This window comes from Protopterus annectens, chromosome 14.part0 (genome assembly GCF_019279795.1).
Source record: "Protopterus annectens isolate FY-2018-M chromosome 14.part0, PAN1.0, whole genome shotgun sequence".
Classification (NCBI taxonomy): domain Eukaryota; kingdom Metazoa; phylum Chordata; order Ceratodontiformes; family Protopteridae; genus Protopterus; species Protopterus annectens.
In genome coordinates, this window is record NC_056748.1 from 407,384,839 (window position 1) to 407,409,479 (window position 24,641).

At 38.5% G+C, this 24,641-nt stretch overlaps 1 protein-coding gene across 1 annotated transcript in view; it reads right to left on the reverse strand.

Annotated features, from left to right (window-relative positions):
• The window catches only part of DOCK1 (dedicator of cytokinesis 1), a gene marked incomplete in the record, with an annotated part of 4,741,214 nt that overhangs the window by 3,262,345 nt on the left and 1,454,228 nt on the right, over positions 1-24,641 (reverse strand). The window contains 1 exon segment of the mRNA XM_044056178.1: positions 13,701-13,790. Within this exon segment, the coding sequence (XP_043912113.1) occupies positions 13,701-13,790 (90 nt within the window).

Genomic DNA, 24,641 nt, shown 5'->3' on the forward strand with positions numbered 1-24,641 from the left:
GTGAATGGGCATGCCATCTCTTAAAGTTGGGCATCTGGCTGGCAACTCGGCACCGTAAAAACCCACTGCCAATCATTAGCAGATGGAAGTTCGGCTGTGGCGACCCCTAACTGGGAAAAGCCGAAAGAATTTATATATATATATATATATATATATATATATATATATATATATATATATATATATGTATGCATATAAATGCAACCACCACCAGGAGTCAGCATTGTTATCAACATAAAATCTCCGTCAACCACACACACACACGTGTCAAATATCCCTCTGCTCCCTATTACTTGAATCTAGTAGTCTAATATGGGTTTAAAAAATCCAGAACTCTGTCCCTGCTGTAGCACATTGTTATCTAGATCTCAATTGTTCCAGCTTCATTCCTCTTTACAAACTGGAAGTCACTGTTTGTTTAGGTTTTAAATATTTTTCTCTCCAACTCTTTGGGTCAACAATATTAACACACTACCTTTTCTTCAAATACAGCAAATAAAATATCTTTAAACGGACTTCAATATGTACCTATTACATTTCACAACCTTCCAGCAGTTCATGATAGCTCTATATAGAAACACTTTTGGTGTCTCAAGTTGCTTCTGCCATAGAGAGTATGATTTGATCACCTCATCTACAGAATTGTCACACATTAAATCTTCACAACACTACTTTGATCTATTTGTGGGGAAAGGACTTGCTTCTCCTTTTAAATGATACCGTCTCCATCTTGACTAGTTGAAATCATGCACTTAACCTTACTAATTAATTGAAATCCCAGTTCCTATCTTTAAGAGATGCTCATCAACTTGACAGTATCGGCACAGCAAAAGCTCCAAGCTCCACATTACTTAAGTCCTAGAAAGCGCAACACATCTCCATCAAAAGATCACCTCTAAGATAGATAATTGTAAAGAGCTACTTTTGTAAGGCTACTTCTCTTTTCTCAGACCAATCTTACATTGCTCCATTGCCTTTCACACTCAGAGCAATCGTATATAAACAAATATTCTCCTATACAATGCAACTATTCAGGTGAAAATAAGGATTTGCTTTTTTTGAGACCTCCTAGCCATGTCAGTAGACAGACATCTCACCTCCCTGTCTCCAAGTGATCCCACCTAATAACAGAAATACCCTTCATTCAACCACTTCCCCCTGCAATGCTGTAAGAAACCCTTAGAGTTTTGAATTTCTGCATTCTGTCTTCTTCCATTATTACAGAGGTGCTAATTTGTCGTGATGCATCTCCCAGCCACTACCACCACTATCTTACACCTGTCACAAACCATAAAGTGGGTCACTCATGTTTAGTAATTAAAACATTAATTTGGACTGGATTTTATAAAGTTCTCTGATACAAAGTAGCAATACACAGCTTTTCATTCAATGTGCTTGTGCTTCAGGTTGAAAGTAACAGTGAATTGTGTATGGATATGCAAAACATTTAACTGAATAATTTTTGGGTCACAATACATGACTGTTTTATCATGTATAATTTTGTGTCAAAAACAGCCTTGAATTTTATTCAGTAGCCTAACATTACTGAAAATCTGATCAAGAATGACCATGATTTCATCTCAAGTGACATCAGTGACTGACAAACATAAGCTTCATTCTGTATGCTGAGTATATCATGATAAATGTAATTATGTAAAGTACAGTTCTGAGTGACTAACTACATGGACAAATGGGGAGAGGGAGACTAACTTAACCAGAATATCACAAATACTCATTTGCGTAAAGGTATCGAGTCTTCAGCAATGAAAGGACAGTTGTTTCCAACACACACCACAGCTAAAGAGCTTTGTCAGTTCAAAAATTATGTGCATTTTGCACAATGCCAAGCAAAAGATTAAACAGTTGAAGGAAACCTTAGCCTGCCAAGTCCTTGTGCTGACATATCAGTAGATGCATTACTTAAAAAGCTTCACAAAACCAATACCTAATTATCATATTCTACTGGCAAAGTATATTGGTGATCATACTTAACTGTGAAATACAAGTTGGTATTGTCTAACTGTGCTGAAAAATCTGCCATATTTAAGCAGTATCCCAAAACATACAGCCTCTGTAGATAAGCAATAACAGCTGGATTTACCTTTCCTTTTATGTTAATGCTAATATAGGTTTCCAGCTACAATAATTTACTTAGGCATCTGTCAGATGTTTGAAAAGGCATTAATAGCAGCTGTCAGTGAATGTCAATATACAGCATAAACAGAGACTTCATTGTGCTGGCTGCTGACATTAACTGATAAAAAGCATCACTGGCTTTCTAAACAGGCATAATATATGCATCACCATCCTGCCTGCAAAACTAAGAAAGAAGTGACAGATTAAAATGGATAGTTTAGCGGAATGTTAACTTAATACACCATATTTCACTTCTAGGCTAATGGCTCAAATTCAGAGGAAACTATAGCTTCTGAATGCCATCACAATTTGAAAGTAAGAAAAGGAGGAAGACTGTGTTCTTTGGTGTCCTCACATGAAATTAATATGATCTGTTTTTGACAAGGCGATACAGAAGAAATAAGTTCACCAAAATACTGCATCATTCTTGGCAGTTTTTTTGCAAATTGTAAAACAAAGAACATGGACTATGTAGGCAGAATTCTTCCTTCTTACTTCAGAGACAGAATTTAAATCATGAAATCCACTTATGTATCTAATTTACATGTTCAGATTCTGTGTGGGTTTTTACTCTGTGTAATTCAGTTTCCTACTTCTTCCCACAATCGCCCCATATGACTAGATACCGTAAACTGCCCAAACACATTTATTTTATTATTGCCTTTGTTGGCCAGGTCATAGATGAAAAAAGGTCTGCATTGATCAGCTCTTACACCTACTTCACAGATAATTATATTAAATAAAACCTATACAGTTAATCACTGCAAATCAATGTACAAATTACGCATAAGAGGGAAGATTATGTTTCAGCAGCTTGCCCATGTCTCAACAGCTTATTGGTACATAATCAAAATGGTGACTCAGAAGGCCTATGTTTGAATCATATTCAAACACACACTTCTTTAGTGTTATGCTCTTAGAATTTGACTTGGGCATTAGCCTCAAAGGCTTCTATTTAGTATAGCAGCTTTTAAAGCACTGGATAATGGAATGTGTTTATGTACTCTAGTTCTTCATTTGTTTGTCGGACTTTCTACTGAAAATGCTGGCACTGAATAACTTTACTTGTGAAAAGCCAACAATTAAATTAAATGGAGCCTACCATATAATCACTGAAATCACAAAGGAATAGCATCACATAATAACAAATCACAAAAACTGATAAGACTAAAGAAGAACCATAAACACAATAGAGTGGACTATTGAGGATAAGAAAAACTATGCATCATTCCTATTATGCAAAAAGCTCAGAATTTCCAAAAATAAGATGTACAAAAAGTTTACGAGAGAAATTAGAGGAAAGAAAAAAAAACTTCCACAAGAAAAACTGTCAGAAGCCTCAAATAAAAAGTTATGTTCATTAATACAACAGATCTGTGAAAAACTGTATACAGATCAAAAACGTTGATTTGTTTAGAAAAAGAAGCATCTGAGGAAGTGCGAAAACATAGAAAACAAAACCTAGAGATTTTTGAAAAGAATAAAACGAGAAAATGTGAACATGCAAAAGAAAGAGAGATTTGATATGGTGCAATATTTATGCAAAGGCAAAAGCCAAATTAATCAATATAAAGAAGGCAGCCCCAAAAATATTTGAAGAAAAATACAGACAAAGGCTCCCACATATGGAAAAATTCTCAATAAAAAAATATCACAAAGAGGGAATGTAAAAAAGAAGATTAGTAAAGCAGAAGTTAAAAAAATAGAAGTTGAAGCTATGGAGTGCCTGTGAAGGGAAGGATTAAGTGCAGGTGGTCTAACATCACATATCACGATATACAACTATGATACAGAATATATAGTGAATATTATACAGAAGAATTGGGGACTGTTAAAACTGGATAATAATGTGTGTAGTAAAATAGGGACAATCCCTAAAAATGTATTTAGAAAAGATAAATCTTTTAAAGATTTATTGGAGATGGACACCCAGTATAATAGCACTGGTACAAGTTGACAAAAGGGTAATTTTAAATGTGGAAGATGCAGTTTATGCAGGTGTATTTTAATGACTGGTAGTAAAATTGTCATAACACAAGTGCCTATTAACATCAGAGGGCATTTCAATTGTTAAAGTAAAAATGTGGTTTATTTAGCAAAATGTGGTCAATGTTCCGCATTTTATGTAGGGAAAACATGTAGAAGTTTAAGAGAGAATTAGTGAACATGTTTTAGATATAAGGCATATGAAAAGTACCAATGCATTGGCTAGACATATTGGGCAACATCCAGGACATGATTTTAAGTTTAGCGTTATTCAGCAAATCAAAAAGGACAACCAAGGCAGCATTTTCGATGTGCACTTAGACATCTGTGAAATGAAGTGGCAAGGTTGGATGCCACCACTTTCCCGGGCATTAACGAGAGTATAAGTATAGTTCTCATTCTGAAGTTAAAACACAGTTTAGGTTAAAATGCTGGTTAGGTAGCATATTTTTAATTCATATACATTTTAAACTCATTTTTAGATGAATATGTTAAATGAAGGTTTGATATAATATTTTGAAACACGTTAGTAACGATTTCAATCGTGGTGTTCTCACACTATTCAAATTAAATACCTTGGGGGGATTTACAGTGATTTTATTTTCTGTTTTCTGACAACATTTTTAACCTTTACTAATATTTTAATTTAATTTAATTAATATGTATTAGGTATGAAATGTATGATACAATTATATGTATTTAATTTTTTATGGAGTTTGTTTATACATTCACTTGAATTACTAATTATTTAATTAAATGAATTAATTGGAAGTGGGTGGGTATATAAGAAAGTGTGTTACATGACAGCATTTGTTCTGAAGAAGTCTGTGATATAGATACGAAACCTAGGTCAACCTTGTCGTTCAATAAAGAAGTTACAGTGCTTATGGTGGTTCCTGTTGTTGGAGTTAGTCCATTTTCCTTGTCTGTGGTCAGTTTAATAAAGGTCGTCAAATGTCTGTGTGTGTGGTGTGGTTATTTAAAGGGGGGAACGGGGCAAATAAAAATTGAGGTTATGGAGTACCTGCAAAGTGCTGGATTCAGAAAGCACCACAATAGGATAGACCAATGAACATCCAAATTAAGGGGAAGCTAGTGGAATGGGAAGCAATTGGTCAGATCCCATACAACGATATTTTGGAGTCTTCCACAGGAAACCAGTATAAATGTTCACTTGAAGTTGGACACCAAGGGAAGGAACGGGAAACTGTGGCGCAGTCAATGTTGAGGAGTGAAAGGCTAGTGAGTTCCCATATGACAGAGCAAAGGATGGCACAGAATGAAACTGAAGAGAATGTACCACAGAAAGATGCTACAGAGCTTTCTATACAATGCCAGCAGGAAATAGAAAACAAAAAATGTGCCCTCAGTGTAGAAGAAAATGAGCTAAGAGAAGAATTGCTTGATTTAATAGAGACAGACATATTAAGAGCATTGACAGCAATAGACTGCAGAAGGTCAATAAAACCCAAAAAGTCAGAAGTTTGATAGAACCTATGAACACAGTAATTAGGACTGCCCATAGAGATCCATGAGATACAACAGAAGTAAATAGGCTATATTAATGTGTAGCTAAATTAATAACTGATAAAGTTCTACCACAAGAACACAATGTAGTGAGGGGAAGGAAGGGGAGAAATTGAATACCATCATGGAAGTATCGAATAGAGAAAACTATAAAGCAATTAAGACAAGAAATGTCACTGTTAGAAGAGTACAGAAGAGGGAACAGATCAGCAAAAATACTTAGAAAGATAGATGTGATAAAAGCAATGTGCAGTATTAGAAGAGATCAGGATCTATCATGCACTATCGCAAATAAACTAAAATATCTCAGCACAGGTGGAAAAACTTAGAAGATACGCAAATAAATATAAAAGAAAAGTACAAAATAAACAATTTATTGATGATCCAAAAAGTTTTATAGAGAATTGGGAAACAATGTAAAAGCAATTGAAAGACTACCAAAAAAAGAAGATATAGATACATTTTGGAGAAGCATTTATGAAGATCCTGTGGACCACAGTAAAGATGCTAAATGGACAGAAGTAATTAAAAAAAAAGCAGAAGAAGTTTAAAGATACAGGATATGAAACTGGATGAAATAACAGCTACAGAGATTAAAACAAAGTTAAGAAAATCCTCTAACTGGAAAAACCCAGGCCTAGATGCAGTACCTAACTTCTGGTTAAAAGTATTAACATCTTTGCACAAAGTTTTAGCCATCAGCAGGAACTATTTATATGCGCACCCCAAAAAGACACCAACCTGGCTAACAGGAAAAACAATGCTCCTACTTAAGAGTGAACCTGCAAGCTACCCTAAAAAATATAGGCTAATAACCCGAATAACTGCCGCAATGACGTCGGGTGAAGTGCGACTCCAGCCGAAGCCAGACCCAGACTTTGGAATCCGGCCGACCGAAGGGCTGCCTGACGACAGGACAACCCATTTGTAAAGACTGCAGATGCATCCTTGAAGGACATCAATGCTCCTACTTAAGAGTGATCCTGCAAGCTACCCTAAAAAATATAGGCTAATAACTTGTCTTTTGACGACATATAAACTATACACTGGAACTGATGCCAACAGAGTTTTGTAGTCATTTAGAAGAAATCTCAATTATGTCAATAGAACAAAAGGGAAATAAAGTTGCATGGAACCAAGGATCATTTGTTAAAGTCATAGTGGAGAACTGTAAAAAAGGGAAGAATCTAAGTATTGAATGGCTTGACTACAAAAAATCATTTGATAGTATCCCACATTCACGGATAAAAGAGTGCTTAAAATGTATAAGATACATCCTACATTGATAGACTACATTACAGTGACCATGAGACAGTGGCAGACCAATTTGCAATTAAGCCATGAGAAAGGACATATTATTATTCCAAAGATAAAAACTCAGAGGAATATTTCAGGGTGACACTGTCACCGCTGCTCTTCAGTCTTGTCCTTAATCCATTAAGCTGTCTACTTAACAGCTTAAGGGCATGGCTATAACTTGGCCCCTAGAAAACAACAAAGTGTAAATACTTTTTATCTTGTCTTTGTCAATTATTTAAAACTGCATAACTCATCAGATGAGGAACTGCAAGTTGTCAAAACTTTTTTGAGATGATATAAGAATGTCATTTGATAAATGTGCAAAAGCAACCTTTAAAGCAGGAAAACTGCAGCACCAAGAAAAAATCAGTTTGGGACATGAATGTGATATAAAAGAACTTGAGCAAGAGGGAGTACATAAATATTTGGGAACTGATAAAGGATCAACAATAAAACATCAACAGATGCAAATAAAACTTAGTAAGGGATACTTTAGAAGACTTAAATTAATCCTGAAAACAGCGTTGACCTCTAGGAACAAAATTTAAGCTATAAACCAATTTGCTCTTCGTGTCCTAACTTACAGTTTTGGAGTGACTGACTGGCCCCAAAATGCACTGGATAGACTAGACAGGGCAACATGGAGGATTGTTTCATACTCAACAAATTATTTCTAAAAATCACTGCATACCAAGACCATCATACTAGGTGACTTCAACTACCCTAATATAGACTGGGAACACTACTCAAGCCCGAACACTCTAACCCAAAGATTCCTGGAGTTCATAAACTCAAATGCCATGGAACAACTAGTCACCATCCCCACAAGAGGAGAAAACATACTTGATCTCATCATCACGAACATGGGATCAAAATGTTCAACACCGGAAGTATACCCCTCACTGGTGAGATCAGATCATAAACTAATCTCACTGGAGGTCCTCATCCGCCCCACCTGAAACAAAAAAGACCACAGTGAAAAACTTCTCAAAAGCCGATTTCACACTTCTAAAAACTAGTGTGGTCTCCTTTAAGGCCTCTGAGCCAGTGGTAAACATTCCTCAAACCACTGAATCACTTACAAATGCCTTCTACCAGCACCTACAGGACTGCATGGATCAGGCAATCCCAAACAAAACTAAGACTCTCTGTACCAAAGGCAAGCGTCCAGTCTGGTGGACCCCAGCCATAAACAAGCTCTACAACAAAAGGAGGAAGCTACTACAAGATAGAGCAAAATCCTTGAAAGGTAAGACACCTTTGATCATTATAAGTAAAAAACTAAGAGCTCTCATAAAATCATCCAAGGCAAATTTTGAGAGAAAAATCGCCAAGGACTCTAAAGACAATCATAAGGCCTTCTTTAGCTATGTTAGAAACCTATGAGGAAACTCCCAGATATGCTCAGAATTAGTTCAAAATGATGTGAAAATTACTAAACCTACACACATTGCCAACATACTGGCTGACAGGTTCAGTGCAAACTTCTCCCCCCCCCCAAAAGGAGAGATATCTATTCCAGAGGATTGTAGCCCCCCAAACATCTCCAACGCCCAGGTGAGAACTGCCCTCACTAAGGCAAAAAACACAGCATCCATGGGACCGGATGGTGTCCCCGGCTGTGTGCTTCATGAACTCAATGAGGAATTAAACCCACAGTTAGGACAGCTGTTTAATCTTAGCCTCACCTCAGGATACGTACCCAAGGAGTGGCGCACGGCGACTCTGGTCCCACTTCATAATGGTGGTGCCTCCACAGACCCTTGAAATTACCGCCCCATTAGCTTGACAAGCCTTATCTGCAAAGCCATGGAGAGGATCATAATGGAACTCATAAATAAAGACATAGGGAACTTGCAGACTTTGGATCCAACCCAGTTTGGCTTTGTCAAAGGCAGATCCTGCCTCTTAAACTTGGTTGACTTTTTAGAGACAGTCACCAAGGCCATTGATGAGGGAAAGGCAGTCCATACAGCCTACCTCGACCTGGCAAAGGCCTTCGACACAATACCCCACTCAGGTATCATCGAAAAACTCATCAGCTTGAATGCAAACCCATACATCACAAGATGGGTTGCAAACTGGCTAAGTGACAGAACCCACAGGGTCAGAGTTGCTGGAGCCATGTCAGACTCAAAGCCTGTGACAAGTGGTGTCCCACAGGGCTCAGTCCTGAGTCCACTCTTGCTCGGCATCTACTTTTCTGAAGTACAAGCAAACACAGGAGGGTTATGGCTGACAAAGTTTGCAGATGACTGCAAACTAGGGCCATAGTCGAAAACACATCTGACACAGATATCCTCCAGAAGGGCCTCACAGAAACGGATAACTGGTGCCAGAGCCATGGCCTGAAGTTAAGCGCCAAAAATGCATAGTCATACCCTTGGGAAAAACAAGGTTACCCCTAGCTACCATATAGGTGGCAATCCACTGAGCACAGAAAAAGTCATCAGGGATCTGGGGACCCAAGTTGACAGTAGCCTTCGTTTGACACTCATGTTGCTAAAGTAGTTAGGAAAACCTTCTATATCGCCCACCTGATCATGAAGGGATTCACATCTAGATCAAGGGAGGTCATCGTCCCCCTGTACTCATCACTCATTAGACCTATGATTGAGTACAATGCCCGTTCGGAATGTATCTGACCAGACACCTGCTGCAGCTTGAAAGGCCCCAAAAGTTCCTCACCAAAAGGATAAAGGGTCTCAAAACATGTCTTATGCTGCCCGACTGAAAGAACTCCAGCTCTATTCAGTCTCATACCGCTTGCTCAGAGGTGACCTGTGCCTGACATATAAGGCCATGTCAAACCCAGATTTGATGAATATGCTTCACCTCAAAAATCTAGATCCCTCAGAACCACAAGGGCGGAGACTTAAACCTTGACACGGTTATAAATAGAACGTGCTGGAGGGACAGATTCATCACCCAGAGACTCCCTATGCTGTGGAACAAAATCCCGGTACATGTGAGGCAGAGCACCTCGCTGGCCTTGTTCAAGAGGAATCTTGACCAATGGATGGGAGATCGCAGATATACCCCAGGGATTACTTCAGTGTCACTGCTTGACAGAGGCACAGAAAAATGATAGGCATAGTTTTTATTCAAACTAAAGGGGTGGCGAAAGCCACATAACTATGGGCTAGGCTTATAAATGCCCTTGGGCAGATAGCCTAGTATGAACCTATGAACCTATGAACTACATATTCCGCCATTCTGAAGGACATATGGGCCTCCATGAAATTGATTACATATACAGAACTGCAATCATGGGACTGCACACACATCTACTGACCTCACAAGATTCAAACGTAGTGAAACTTTTGAAACATGAGGAGAATAAATCTAAGATGACTTCCCTGCTTAGTCTAGCAGAAGCATATTGGCATCAAGTAGGAATGGAAATTAAACCAGAAGTAGATAAAAATCAGGAGGCAAATGAATGTGCCAAAAAACTAGAGAGAGAATATAAGGTAAACGACCAGATGAGAAGGCAGGAAATGTGGAAAATGCATAAATATAGTTGGAAGTATAGAACACTTCTGTAAGCACCTCATGTTGATCTGGAACAAATGCAAGAATGGTTTAGGAGAGGTGAATTTAAACCAAGAGATGAAAGGTTAAGATTGATGGCCCAAGGTAGTGGGCTATATACACGTTAGTTTACAAAGTCCATTGAGCATGTAGGAGAAACAGATAAATGTAAGTTTTGCAAAATAGAATTGGAAACAGTTGCACACCTTGTTGCTATCTGTGACATACTAATGGCAGAAGGACTATATACTGAGAGGCATAATAATGTGCTAAGACTGTTGCATTGGAAATTGTGCAAACATTATGGTACTGAAGTGGCTGAAAAATATTGGAAACGAGCCACAAGGCATCATAGAAAATGAAGTCTACAGCACATGGGATTACTCATCACCAACAGTTCAAAGACAGATGCTAGAAAAAGAGATACAGTGTTCCATGAAAAGAAGACAAAAATAGCATTAAACATTGAAATTGCCACACCCAGTGGCTACAGTGCCTTGCCTAGAGAGAGAGACAAAGTCATAAAATATCAGGATTTGCAGGCAGAAATGAGATCAATGTGGAAGAAAGATACCCAAACACTTCCAATAGTAGTAGGACTAATGGGTGTTATAAAAAAGAATCTACAATCGTATTTAGATATGTTACCAATACATGAAACTCCATACAAATTGCAGAAGGTGTCATTACTAGGCACACTGCGGGTTCTGTGAAGAGCACTTCTGTCTGACACCAAAGACTGAAACAATACTAATTTCATGAACTTTAATCATACAATTCCTGTCATGGTATTAGAAACCTGAAAGATTTGGAGAAATTAAAAAAGGGAGCATATCAGTGTGGTGGCTGTTAGCACTGTAAAACACTAAAGTGACACCAAACATATGGATAAGTACATAAAAAGGCAAATGGTGCTCATCTAGACTTTCTTACAATTAGAGAGAAATGAAAAATAAACTAAAAATGTAACAAGTCAAGTCAGAGTAAAATGTGTATCAAACCATCCATATACTAGATAACTGGCACAGTATTTACATGGCATCTTTAGTGTAAAACTATTATTCATTGTCAAATGTCCAAGCAGCTGGCTTATGTTTACAGTCAGGAATTATTCCGTAAATCTGCAGGACAGAAAACTGCAGAAGTAGTATCCCTCTAAGTAAGCATTGCTTGTATCCCACCCATAAACTGCTGGCAGATCTGATCCTGGCTACTGGCAACCTGAATGTAGAAACCCTTTAAAGGTCTAGTGAGATATGGATTCTGGATAAGAAAGTTAATCTGAGCAAAAGCATAGCTAGATCAAAAGGCACCCAGTGCAAAACTCCACACTGGCATTTCCCCTTCTCAGCTCAAAGTTCAAGAGCAAAGAAAGCAGCTTTAAACTGTTAAATTACCACACACAGTTCATTGTCCATACATGCAAATGGGGTTGGGAGGGTGGCCTAATGGTTAAGGTGTTTGCCTTACAAACACAAGGTGCAGGGTCTGAGTCTCAAGGGATAATTGGCTAGGTTAAAAATGGCTTGCAAGGGCAGTTAGCCTAGTACTAATCTATGTCTATGTCAACATTGGCATTCATTTAAGAAAACAGTATTGCATTTTCACAGGACCTGTCAATAGCACCCCCTCCAGAGAGCTATCAACCAAGGATAGCCACCTCCTTTGCTTCATGCTAGTTACAAACTCTTAATCTAGGTCTGGGTAAACTCAGTCTAACCACATTTGCTGCCTTCAGTGTGTGAACAATGAAGTCAACTGATAACAGCAAGTGTGTGGTTGTCTAATATCTGGAATTCAGAAAGGCATATGATGTACCAAGGACTTGGCTGCAAAACTGACAGAAAATGACTTTTGAGAAACATAAGCAGATTACTGCAGTAGGTATTAAAAGTAGCGAATTACCTGTCTGGACCATAATGAACGCAACATGATAACAAAATGCTTTACTGGCACCATTTGCTTATGATTTAAAATGATATTTATCCATCTTAAATGAAATGGACTGCAATACACATTGTTATAATAAGGTCATTCTGATTAGCTCAGTCTATTAGGTGGCACTTAAAATTCAGCACCAACTTGTTGCATCTTATACATAGTGTAGATATGCTGTGAAGTAGCAACAAAACAGAAGTACAGCAAGCAACATCTCAGTAATGGTAACACAACTGACAGTGATGCAGAATTCCCACTAAGGCATCAAAGATAAATCCTACAACAGAGCAGCAACAAAATGGATTGTAGCACCTGACAGATTTCAAGTAGGATATAATCTTACTCTTACTGTAACTTGCCAGACAGCATTTAAAGTTTGGAAGACTTGGGTTAGAAAGGAACACTGTCTTATTCCAAGATCTAAATAACGGCATAAAAAACACTTGTACAAGGACAGGAAAAAAGAATTTGTACTGTATCACTGGAAGGTTATAGGAGGTGAGAACACTACGGTACTTATGCTACTGAAGGGTATACAATAGATACAAGATGACCAAATGTTTACAGTTCAAATAGGAACAGTACTGCAGAAGGTCAAATACAGGGGTGTGTGTGTGTGTGTGTGTGTGTGTGTGTGTGTGTGTGTGTGTGTGTCTGGGGAGCACTGAACTTAATTTAACAGACAGCCCATTCTCTAAGCACATTAATGTTCTCCAGGGTGGGTGTTATCGGGGAATTAACACCCTTCCGGGGTATCAGGCTTCTCAACACCAGTGGGTGTGCATTAATTCCCTCATGATACCCACCCTGTCAAGCATTATCATTTGATAAAAATCATGCTAATGAGTAAAGTGGCTTCCCCAAATACCCAATGAGATATACCAGTAGTGAATAATTTAAATGATTTTAAAGTGGAAAGCAAGTGAATGCACTGGAGAAGACTGAGGAACAAGAATCTACGACATACTAATTTTACCCCACGGAACAATACCTCTGAATAAAACCTAGACAGAATATTACATTCAGACAAACAAGGGTGACAGCTGTTACAGAAGTGCATTTAGCATGAGCATGGCAAGGCAAACCAGAATTCTTAGCTGGGCGGTAACCACAGAATAAAGAATGGCAGTTTTTACAGCAGCACTTTTCTCTCATCTTCATTCAGCAAAGTGCAGATTTGGTACTAAGTCCTACCAATCAAAGTCACCACAGTTTAAAAGTACAAAATATCGGCACTCTGAACAAAAGTAATGACATATTAAACATAATGAGACACTTACCAGAGCATCAAATACCAGCGTATCAAATGTGTCACATTCAGAATTTTCCATCATGATGTTGAAAAGTGCATCAAGAGTATCTTGCAAAAACTGAAAGGAAACATCATAATTAAGTAAACGTTATTGATATGCTTACTTATTTTAATTTATTTATTTCATTTGTTTACCGGGAAAGTCCACTGAGCCTGAAAAAAGGCCATTTTCAGTGTAGGCCCGGGGAGAAAAGCTCCACAAAGATACATACAAATTAGAGGGAAATCACTAAGAAAAACAAGTTCGTACAATACAGTTACATTGCATGAGACTGGTAAATAGTAGCAATGGTGGAAAAAGAAAATACAATTGTTAACATATAAAAATACAATCTTTGACACAAAAATCATATAGTGCAATTATATTGCAAGACTTTGTGTAATAGAGGCAACTGTGCTAAAATAAAGAAAAATAAAAACATTGATATGTACACGTAAAGACAGACAATTTCTGAGATGTTTTGATTGCTGTTTACATTGATGCACAGGGTGGATTCAAGTACACAAGAAAGTGATCAATTCCAGGTGAGTAGCTGTGAGGAGATTAAGCACAGAGTGAAAGACAGAGAGGGGTATAAGTGGGCAGGTTGGATAGGCCCAAGGAAAGTGACAGGGAGAAGGATGGAAATTGATGTGATGGTTAGCAGTATAGCACTGGGAGGTGAAGTCAAGAGTTGTGGTTGTGTGTTTCAGAACAGGGGCATAGCCATTTAGAAGAGAGATGCAGTTTGAGGGAGGTTTTAAAGGAGGTTAAGTTGCTAATTGCTCTGAGTGATGGGGGAGATTATTTCATGCCTTACATACATAGTAGGAATACAACATTTGGCCAGCTGAGAGCTTGAGTTTCTCAATGGATAGTTGCATTTTGTTTTCGGACCTTAAGAGCAGTTTGGATGATACATGTGCAGAATGGAAGAAAGGGAGGGGAAGATTCTGTGTGGTACATGAGCTCATGGGCTGTAGTTAGTTGTAGCAATGTGAGATAGTGTTGTGATTCTATCCAATTAAGTTCATGCAGAGCGGAACAATGATCGGTAAGATATTTTGCATTTGGAGCAAATTTGGCGACTTTGTTATAACAAGAATCTAGTTTTGCTTGCAAGGAGGACTATAGTTTTGTGAGGATAGGAGCACCATAGAGAAGTGTAGGAAGCAGGAAGGAAGAGGCCAGAGCTTTTTTAGCAGAGAGACTGAGAAAATAGTTGTGCCTGTACAGGGCACCTAGTTTTTTATGTTTTTTTATGTTACTGTAAATGTGCAGGTCGAATGTTAACTTGTCATCAGTGATGAATCCTAGTAATTTGGTGCTGGGGACAACTTCAATAATGGTGTTATTTTGGGAATGAATGGAGAATAGTGACTTGTCTACAGAGCTGGATTTATTAGGAATAAAAATATTAAATGTTATGTTTTATTGGGGTTGACAGCAAGATGGTTGTGTGATATCCAGGTCTCTGTGGAAGAAAATGCTTCTTCGGTGAGATGCTGTAAAGTGCAGGCAGATTTAGCAGAGCAGATGACAGTTAAGTCATCATCATATTGGATGACTGTGCTATGGATGAAAGAGGAATGAAAGTTATTGACAAATATGCCCAGTATTGGTCATTGGGGGATGCCTGTGTTCATGGTTATGAAAGGGGAGGAAGCGTATAGCCATTTAGTAGACTGCTGCCTGTTGAGATGGTTAGTAAACCATAGTATGGTAGGGGGAGATAGTCCGATACTGCTGAGTTTATTAAGCAAGAGGGAGTGTGATATGGTGTCAAATGCCTTTGAAAGATCTAGAAATAAAGCTGAGACCAAGTCTCCAGTATCTCGTGCTCTGTTTACCATGGCAAGGAAAGAAATGAGGGGTGTGCTAGTACTATGTCCTGGCCTAAAGCCATGTTGAGTGGGAGAGAGTATCTGGTGGTATATCAAGTGACTGAGGAGCTGGGTATGGAAACATTTCATAGGTTTATACTAGGCTATCTGCCCTAAGGCATTTATAAGCCTAGCCCAAAGTTTTGTGGCTTACGCCACCCCTTATGTTAAAAACTACTGTGCCCATTAGTTTGTTGTGCCTCTGTCCAGCAGTGACACAGAGATGATTCCCGGGGTAAACCTACGATCTCCCATCCACCGGTCAAGATTTCTCTTGAACAGAGCCAGCGAGGTGCTCTGCCTCACATGGACTGGGATTTTATTCCACAGCATAGGGAGTCTCTGGGTGACAAATCTATCCCTCCAGCATGTCCTATTTATATCCGTGCTAAGGTTTAAGTCGCTTGCTCTAGTGGATCTGGTAGATTTGGATTTTTTGAGGTGGAGCATGTCCATTAATTCCAGGTTGGACATGGCCTTGTATGTCAGGCACAGGTCACCTCTGAGCAGGCGGTATGCGACTGAATAGAGCTGGAGTTTCTTCAGTCTGGCAGCATATGACAGATTTTGGAGTCCCTTTATCCTTTTGGTGAGGAACGTTTGGGGTCTCTCCAATTGCTGCAGGTGTCGGGTGAGATACATCCCGAATGGGGCATTGTACTCGATCACTGGTCTGATAAGTGAAGAGTACAGGGAAACAATGACCTCACTTGATCTGGATGTGAATCCCTTCATGATCAGGTGGGCAATGTAGAAGGTCTTTCTAACCACTTTAGCAATGTGAGTGTCAAAAGAAAGGCCACTGTCAACCTGGGTCCCCAGGTCCCTGATAACCTCTTCTGTGCTTAATGGATTGCCACCTATATGGTAGCTTGGGGTTACCTTGTTTTTCCCGAAGGGTATGACTATACATTTTTGGCATTTAACTTCAGGCCATGGCTCTGACACCAGTTATCAGTTTCTGTGAGACCCCTCTGAAGGATATCTGTGTCCGATGTACTTTCCACTATGGCGCCCAGTTTGCAGTCATCTGCAAACTTTGTCAGCCATAGTCCCCCTATGTTTGCCTGTACTTCTGAGAAGTAGATGCTGAACAACAGGGGGCCAAGGACTGAGCCCTGTGGGACCCCACTTGTGACTGGCTTGGAGTCTGACATGGCGCCAGCAACTCTAACCCTGTGGGTTCTGTCCTTTAGCCAGTTTGCAACCCATCTTGTGACATATGGGTTTACATTTAAGCTGGTAAGTTTCTCTATAATACCCGAGTATGGTATTGTGTCGAAAGCTTTTGCGAGGTCTAGGTAGGCTGTATGGACTGCCTTTTCCTCATCAATGGCCTTGGTGACTGTTTCAAAGAAGTCGACCAAGTTCAAAAGGCATGATCTGCCCTTGACAAAGCCAAACTGGGTCGGGTCCAATGTCTGCAAGTCCCCTATGTCTTTGTTTATGAGTTCCATTATGATCCTCTCCATAGTTTTGCAGACCAGGCTTGTTAAGCTTATGGGGCGGTAATTTCCAGGGTCCGTAGAGGTACCGCCTTTGTGGAGTGGGACCACAGTTGCCGTACGCCACTCCTTGAGCACGTATCCTGTGGTAAGGCTAAGATTAAACAGCTGCCTTATATGCGGGTTTAGTTCCTCGTTGAGTTCGTGTAGCACACAGCTGTGGACACCATCCGGTCCCATTGATGCTGTGTTTTTAGCTTTAGAGAGAGCAGCTTTCACCTGCGCATTAGAGATGTCTGGGAGGCTACACTCCGCTGGGATAGTTATCTCTCCTTTTGTGGGGGAGAGGGGGGTGAAGTTTGCACTGAACCTGTCTGCCAGTATAACTTTTGAGATTGGGGAGAGAATAGCAACAGGGCAGATTTTTGAGATGTCAGGGTTATTGCAACATTTGTGAAGTGGTAGAATAAATGCTTTTTTCCAGATATCAGGTATGCAAGATTCCTGAATGGATCTGTTTAGGAGGATGTTGATAGGATATGCAATGGTGGAGGCTGAGAGTTGTAAGTATTCAGCAGGTACGCTTACCAGGGGCGTTACTACAGGGCTTCAGTTTGTGAAGAACTTTTTTGATAGTGGAGGTGGCAATGGGTGTTTGTGTGAAGGAAGGAAGAGGATTTGTAGGCGAGTGCAAAGGTGGAAGTAACTGGTGAGTTGGCATTAGTAGGTGTAAGGGTGGAAGTAAGTTTTTTTTTTATGGTGTCGATAAAGTTTTTGTTAAAGAGAGAGGCTATTTCATGTGGAGTTTTTTCAGGGTTTGGGCAAGGGTTGTTTTTAGATCCAGGGTGAAGTAGGGAGTTGATTACACCCTAAAATTTCTTGGGGTTTAGTTTGCATTGGTCAAAGATGGCAGGGAAGTATTTTTTTTTTCGTTTTTGATAACTAGGTGTTTGGCCTGGTTACGGAGTTGCTTATATACATTGAGATTAGACAGAATTTAGATTTTTTGCCAGGTTTTCCAAGCTTTGTCCCTAGTGAACATTACTTGCTTTGTGGACTTTGTAAGCCAAATTGCATGTTTTGACTTAATCCTTTTTAAACGAAGTGGGGCAAGACTATTTAGGATCCTGAGAAATGTAGAATTAAAGAATTCTACAGCTTCGTTAAATGGGAGAAATTTTAGTCGGCTCCAATTGTTTTTTTGTCAAATGTCTTTGAAGGTGTTTGGGAAGAAGTGGGATAGGCCTCTCCTGTATCTGTATTGGTGGGCATTTGGTATGGAGATGGGCTTATGTATTCTGAATGCTGGAGAGTGGTCACTGATACTATTTGGGAGAGTCCTGAGGTGGTAATTTTGTCTGGGTCAGAGACAAAGATCCAATCCAAGATGGAGCCTTTGCTTACCTTTGCATTTGGTCTTGTGATAGCAGAGATTAGCTGCGTATAGATGTGAGGGTTAATATTAGTAGAGGGTTTTTTAGTGTATATATATATCTAGCCAGTTAATGTTGATGTCACCTAGGATGATGGTTTAATTTATGTTGCTTGTTGTCCAAGCAAGAATGTCTTCAAGAATGGGAGTATTATTGCCTGTGGGAATGTATATGACTATTATGCAAAGGTTTTTCCTTTGTTAAGTTTTAGGAAGGGAACAAGTAGCTCTGCAGTGGAGAAAAGGGGAATTGGTTTGGAATATGGGATTACTGTAAAGAAGCTAGGGAATAACACAGTGATGCCACCACCTTTTTTTGTAGTCTATCAGTTCAAAGCAGGAGTAGTTTGGGGGCAGAAATTCAGACTCTTTGATGGATGGTTTTAGCCAGGTTTCAGTGATGACAGTAAAGTCTGGTCTATGTTGATTTAGCAATGTATGCAGTTGGGGAATTTTATTTCTGATGATTTGGAGATTGATTGTGGTGAAGTCTAGGGATTTTGTGGAGTAGGGGGGAGTTGGGAGAGAGAGAAGGGTCAGGGTTGGGATGTATGTCACCACAAAGGACTAGTTCACTAAGTGAAGGGATATAGGTAGGTATGGTTTTCTTTTTTTGGTATTGGAAGTACTTATAATTGTGGTGGTAAGGGAGGCTGTAGTTTGGGGAGAGTATGATTAGTTTCTTTAATAATATTTTGTTTGCACTATAAAGAGAGTGGCTGATGGGAAAGTAGCTGGGGAAGTTGTGTGAATGGGTTGATGTGGAAGGGGAGGGTGTGGGAGGTGTGTAATGTGTTTGAAATGATGAAAGTTTTAGAAGAAGAGAGGTAGATAAAATGATTAATTATCTTAGACTCTGTAAAATGATACAACTCTGCTTTTAACTTCTGGCATCCATTTCATACTTCTCGAATCGCCTCTATGTCACACAGCAATCAGTGAATCTTTTTTTAGGATTCTGTCCTCAAATTTGTTGGTCTTGGTTTCCAGTTTTACTCTCTTCATAAGATGAACAGCAGTCTTGTATAACAGCTTTTTTACACTCTCTTTTAAGTTCTACATTTCCATTCTGACATATCCCCTTCTCCACCCTGAAAGCATGAAGGTAATGCTTTTGCACATGTGCATACATGTGAAAATAATGTACTGTGTGACAGTCAGTGAATTACCCATATACAATTATTTCCCTGTTAGCATTTTATTTCGAACAAAAATAATGATGATTCAATGCAGAACTAAATGTCCATGCTTTACTCTGACATTATGCAATCATTTTAACAACCAGCACTGAGTAGATGCTACAGTAAGCAGCTACTATTAAGTCTGTTCTTTTGCCCTTGCCTTTCCATTACAATTAAAATATTAAATTAAATATGATAAATATAATTAAATAGTGGTCAGGGATCTGGGTACACACACAGACCAGTAACCTTACCTACAACCAACATGTATCCACAATGGTGAGGAAATGCTTTTATGTAGCACAACTTGTAAGCAATGGCACAGCATCTAGGTTTACAGAGGTAATTATCCCACTGCAGTCTGCCCTTATCAGACCAATCATAGAGTACAATACTCCCTTTGGTATGTACCCGACCAGGCATATGCAGCAACTAGTGTGACCTCAAAGGTTCCTTACAAAAAGGATACAAGGTGTAACAAAACCTGCCTTATGCAGAGGGCCTTAAAGTTGTTTCCCTATACTAAGTCTTCTATAGATTGCTGAGGGGTGATCTATGCCTGGCTTACAAAGCATCACCAAACCCCACACTTACGAATCTCCAACATATTCGTAAGTCAAAGAGTACCAGAAATACAAGGTCTAGGAACCTGAATTTTTTCTTTGACTTAGACCATGCTGGAGAGACAGATGTGTGTCCCAGAGACTGCTCCTGGTATGGAACAGGCTTCCCCCAGCCATATGAAGTTGAGTTCATCTATTACCCAGTTTAAGTGCAACCTAGACCAGTGACTGGGTTATAGTAAATTTAGACCGGGCCTGGCAGCCATGTCCCTTATGGCTAGAGGTAGCTTTATAAATGCCTGGCTCTCAATGTCCTATTCAGGTACAGGACATCATTATTCTTTAGGGAAAACATGGGTAGGCCTACTAACAACCTATGAATCTATGAATTAATTCTACAAAATGTAGTTCAGCTCAACAGATATAGTTAGGGGGAAATTATTAAATCTCAACATTGTTTTTTCACTGCTATCAGCAAACAATGCTTCCAGCTTCTCAACCCAAAGGTAGGTATTTTTGTTTTCACTTGTTCTGGCACCCAGCACATGAGATCCCACGACAACAGGACACAAAGTATGCAACTGTCCCAGTAGGTCTACCATTTGCACTTCCAATTCTCATATTTCAGGTACATTTCTCAAACTATATTTGCTAGCAGTAGATAATTGCTCCTGGCATGTAAAGCAAAGTAAAATACATTCACCATCAATACTCCAATTTCTATAGTATGTTAGGGATTACCTGGATGGCAATAAAGTAAAAGGTTTGGGTACACAACTCAAATTAAATATCACTGTGCTGAAACCATTTCAGATACCCTTACCAGGACATAACTCTTTTGCTGTCCTTTCCCAACTTTTTAAACCAGATTTGTTCTAACCCGCCAACCCTTCATGGCAACACAAGTTCTATACAACACTCTTCCCTTTTACTTTCTTTTACACTTCAGCTACTATGCATTTCACCAGACTAGCAAATGTATCATCCATCTAACTAGACTGTTCTTTTAATCCAGTTACTTGAAGGTTGATGGGAGAGTGAGTGTCATGTCAGGTTTAATAGTTAAAAAAGACACCATAGACAGTCTTACTTCACAAGGTCTCCTCTCCAAAATAAATATGTACCACATAATAACAAATCAGTCAAGCTAGTTAAAAATCATTAATGCTATATTCCTAAATATAATATACCTCTTTTTTAAAATTAAGGACTGTATCTATACCAAGCTGGCATGCATTATGCAACACCAACTACTATTTAAAACTAAACATAACTAAGTATGTCATTGTTTATTTGCATCAAATAAGAAACTTTTATAGCTCACAGATCATGGCACATTTGCTCAGACATTATAAATATAACCTTGTTATGCACATGGTTCAGTCTTGCTATGATCAAGTCTCACCTTGCACACACAGAAATGCATTAGAAACAATTGACAGCTTTGAAAGATACAATACACTTCACACTTTCACAAGATAAATCAGTTACAGTACAGTGAACTGTCCAACAGCTTTTAAAGCTGTCAGTTTATAAAAGATACATTCTGCTACCAGCTGAGGTCTGTGTGGTTGCTCGAAATGTGCTACAACTTTCAAAGCTGTAAAACACAGAGCTATCATTTTTTCCTCTGTAATTGGTAATACACTCGAACAGCTAAAGTTCCATATTCAGCAAAGAATTGTGATTGGGTTATCCATACTCAAAGAAGGTACAAAAGAAAAAAAATTAGTCGTTTTCTGAACACAAATTAGTTATGATTGGAGAAACATCATAATCATCTATTGTATGCATATTCAAAAACATTGCTGTAAATGAAATGTTTCCGTTCTTGGAAGCACTGTTAACTCTTGGTTAAGCCCATATATACCTGTTTGGAATTTTCAGTGCTCTTCCAAGATTTGATGCCTGGTCTTGTTTTTGGAGAAGCACCTGCCTCACTACAGCTTCGTGTGGGCAAGACACTACTATCACAGTCTCTATTGCCTTTCAGCATGACTGGTTGTAATGCATCTGATTGATCACTGTTCCTAATAACAAATCAGTCCTGATGTGTTTGCCCTACAGAAATGCCTGCATTTCTTTTTTTTACACTTCTATCATCTCATTAGATGCAAGCTACAGACTACCCCATTACTTTCTGTACTCTTACTACGTATGTAACTTGTAAATCTTGTAGTTTTCTGCACTTTTTGTTCCAGTACTATTTTCTCTTCTGATCTCTTTCCGACTGTTCCTTTACTTTGTATTCATTTTCAGACTCCGGCAATGTAGGTAGAAGCTTACAATATCCTTTTCACCCTTCTGCCTAACAACTGAGGTTATGACATGTGAAGTCCCTGCAGTGGTACATTCTAAAATGTGAAAGAAGACAAAACTTACAATTTTATACTACTTCACATAAAATTCCTTATGTTTGGACGGTTACTATCAGTTACTGACTAGGCTGAGAATAGAATGGAAGTTATACATTTGAATTTATCATTCATGTACAAATTTCCTGAATTTCTGAATAGCTCAAGGTGGAATACAGTTGCATATTAAAGTGCTGGGTGCCCCCTATCTTAAGAACAGAGATTTTAATACACTACTCATGCTTGTATATGTTCTGCCTGTCAGCTTAATTATTTCTGGGAACCTGAAATAACATATATTCATGGATACATGGCTCCTCTCAAACAAAAAATTGCTCCCCTCATCTCTGTGAAAACCTAGAAATGGGTATAGTAGCATATCCTCCTTTGGTTTGTTTTTGTGGTATGTGTAATGTGCATGGACTATCAATTTTTTATCCATATAGCTATCACCAAGTGATTCACAAAAGGCATTGGCCCGAACAGTATATGGCAACCACACACCGCTGCCTCAGGTAGTAGCCAACACATGACAAATCGATATAACCTTCATATTACACAGATGCAGATCAGAGTTACAATGACTTATTTATTAAGATAATATTTATGAAAACCAGTGTCTTACACAGCAATTTTACCAACAGTAATTGAAACTTGACCACAATTATTTTATACACACACAGTTTTCTAGGATGGATTAATGATACATTTTCCAGTGCCAAAATCCTGCTTTTCTATCCTTATGGTAACGCTACACCAGCCAGACACACCAGTATATCATGAACACAAGTACTTTTTAAAGGCAGCAGTTGTAAGTATACCATTTCAATGCACATACATCTATGCTAATAAAAAAATCACCAGACAAAAACATTTAAAATTTAACAACTTGAAAGAAATAAAATTAAGCATTATACTTGATAAAATTAAATGTCCAAGCAGCTTTAAACTCGCACAAGAAAAACATAAAACAACTGTGTTTAAACAAATGGTATAAAGAAGAAATCTAATGAACAGCTTAAGAGATGTTTGGAATTCCATCTATCTTTGACACCAAAGTCCAAACAGTAGTTGAATAATTCCACCCACAAATTAAAGTCCTCCTAGAAACAGCCAACAGACCAAACATTCATTACTAGCCTTACTAAACATTTTATAACCACTACAAAACAAGTACTACCTAATTTAGATCGAATGACTGAATAGTTGCTATCGGTTAAAATATGCATGGTCTCACTAAAACCAGATAGTACACAAGATGCTTGGACATCCTATTACAACCTAAATAACCACTGCAAAAAAAAAAAAAAAAAAAGATAAACCATGCTAAAACATTCCTTTTTAAGAAAAAGTAATAAAAATAGATAAACATACCAAATGCTAATGGAAGGAAATAAAAAAAACTTATAGGCAAAACTAAAGAAAACTACAAATTAAAACATGTATAAATACAAAACTAAATCATTGTCAACATTACTGGCCTTTATCTTTCAGGCATAGGAACATCACACATATGAATGGATATCCAGCTATCCAATGAATTTGTTTATCACCCCACTTCACCTCCAGAATGTTATTTTAAAGAGAGATAGATAAAGGCTATACAACCACATGAACATCTCGAATATGGTAGTTTTGGCACAAATTCCTGTTGTGTGTATGACATATTAATAACAATATAAGTAAAGCATGTCACTAAAATCTTCCCCCAAGCTGGAGCATTTCATAATCAATTAAAAATAGCCACAATTGCACCTCTACAGTAAATTATCAAATCAGCTTCACCTAAGGAACACAGAAAATAGCTCTCCAAAATATAACAACAAATACACAAACAGCACAACAAGAATGGAATCACTTATGCACAAAAAAGTGTTGCCCATTTTCACTCTTCCTCAGCTACCGGGGCTGTAACCAATCCTCGGATTAGACTTGGTCATTGCTATAGCTTGTGGCCACCTATAAGCTTTTCAGCTCCTCCCTCCCCATAATGCACCAACCCCTAACATGCCTCAGGTCTTGTTTGCTAGATGACAAAGTAAGAAATATTAAAATAATATTCTTGACAGAA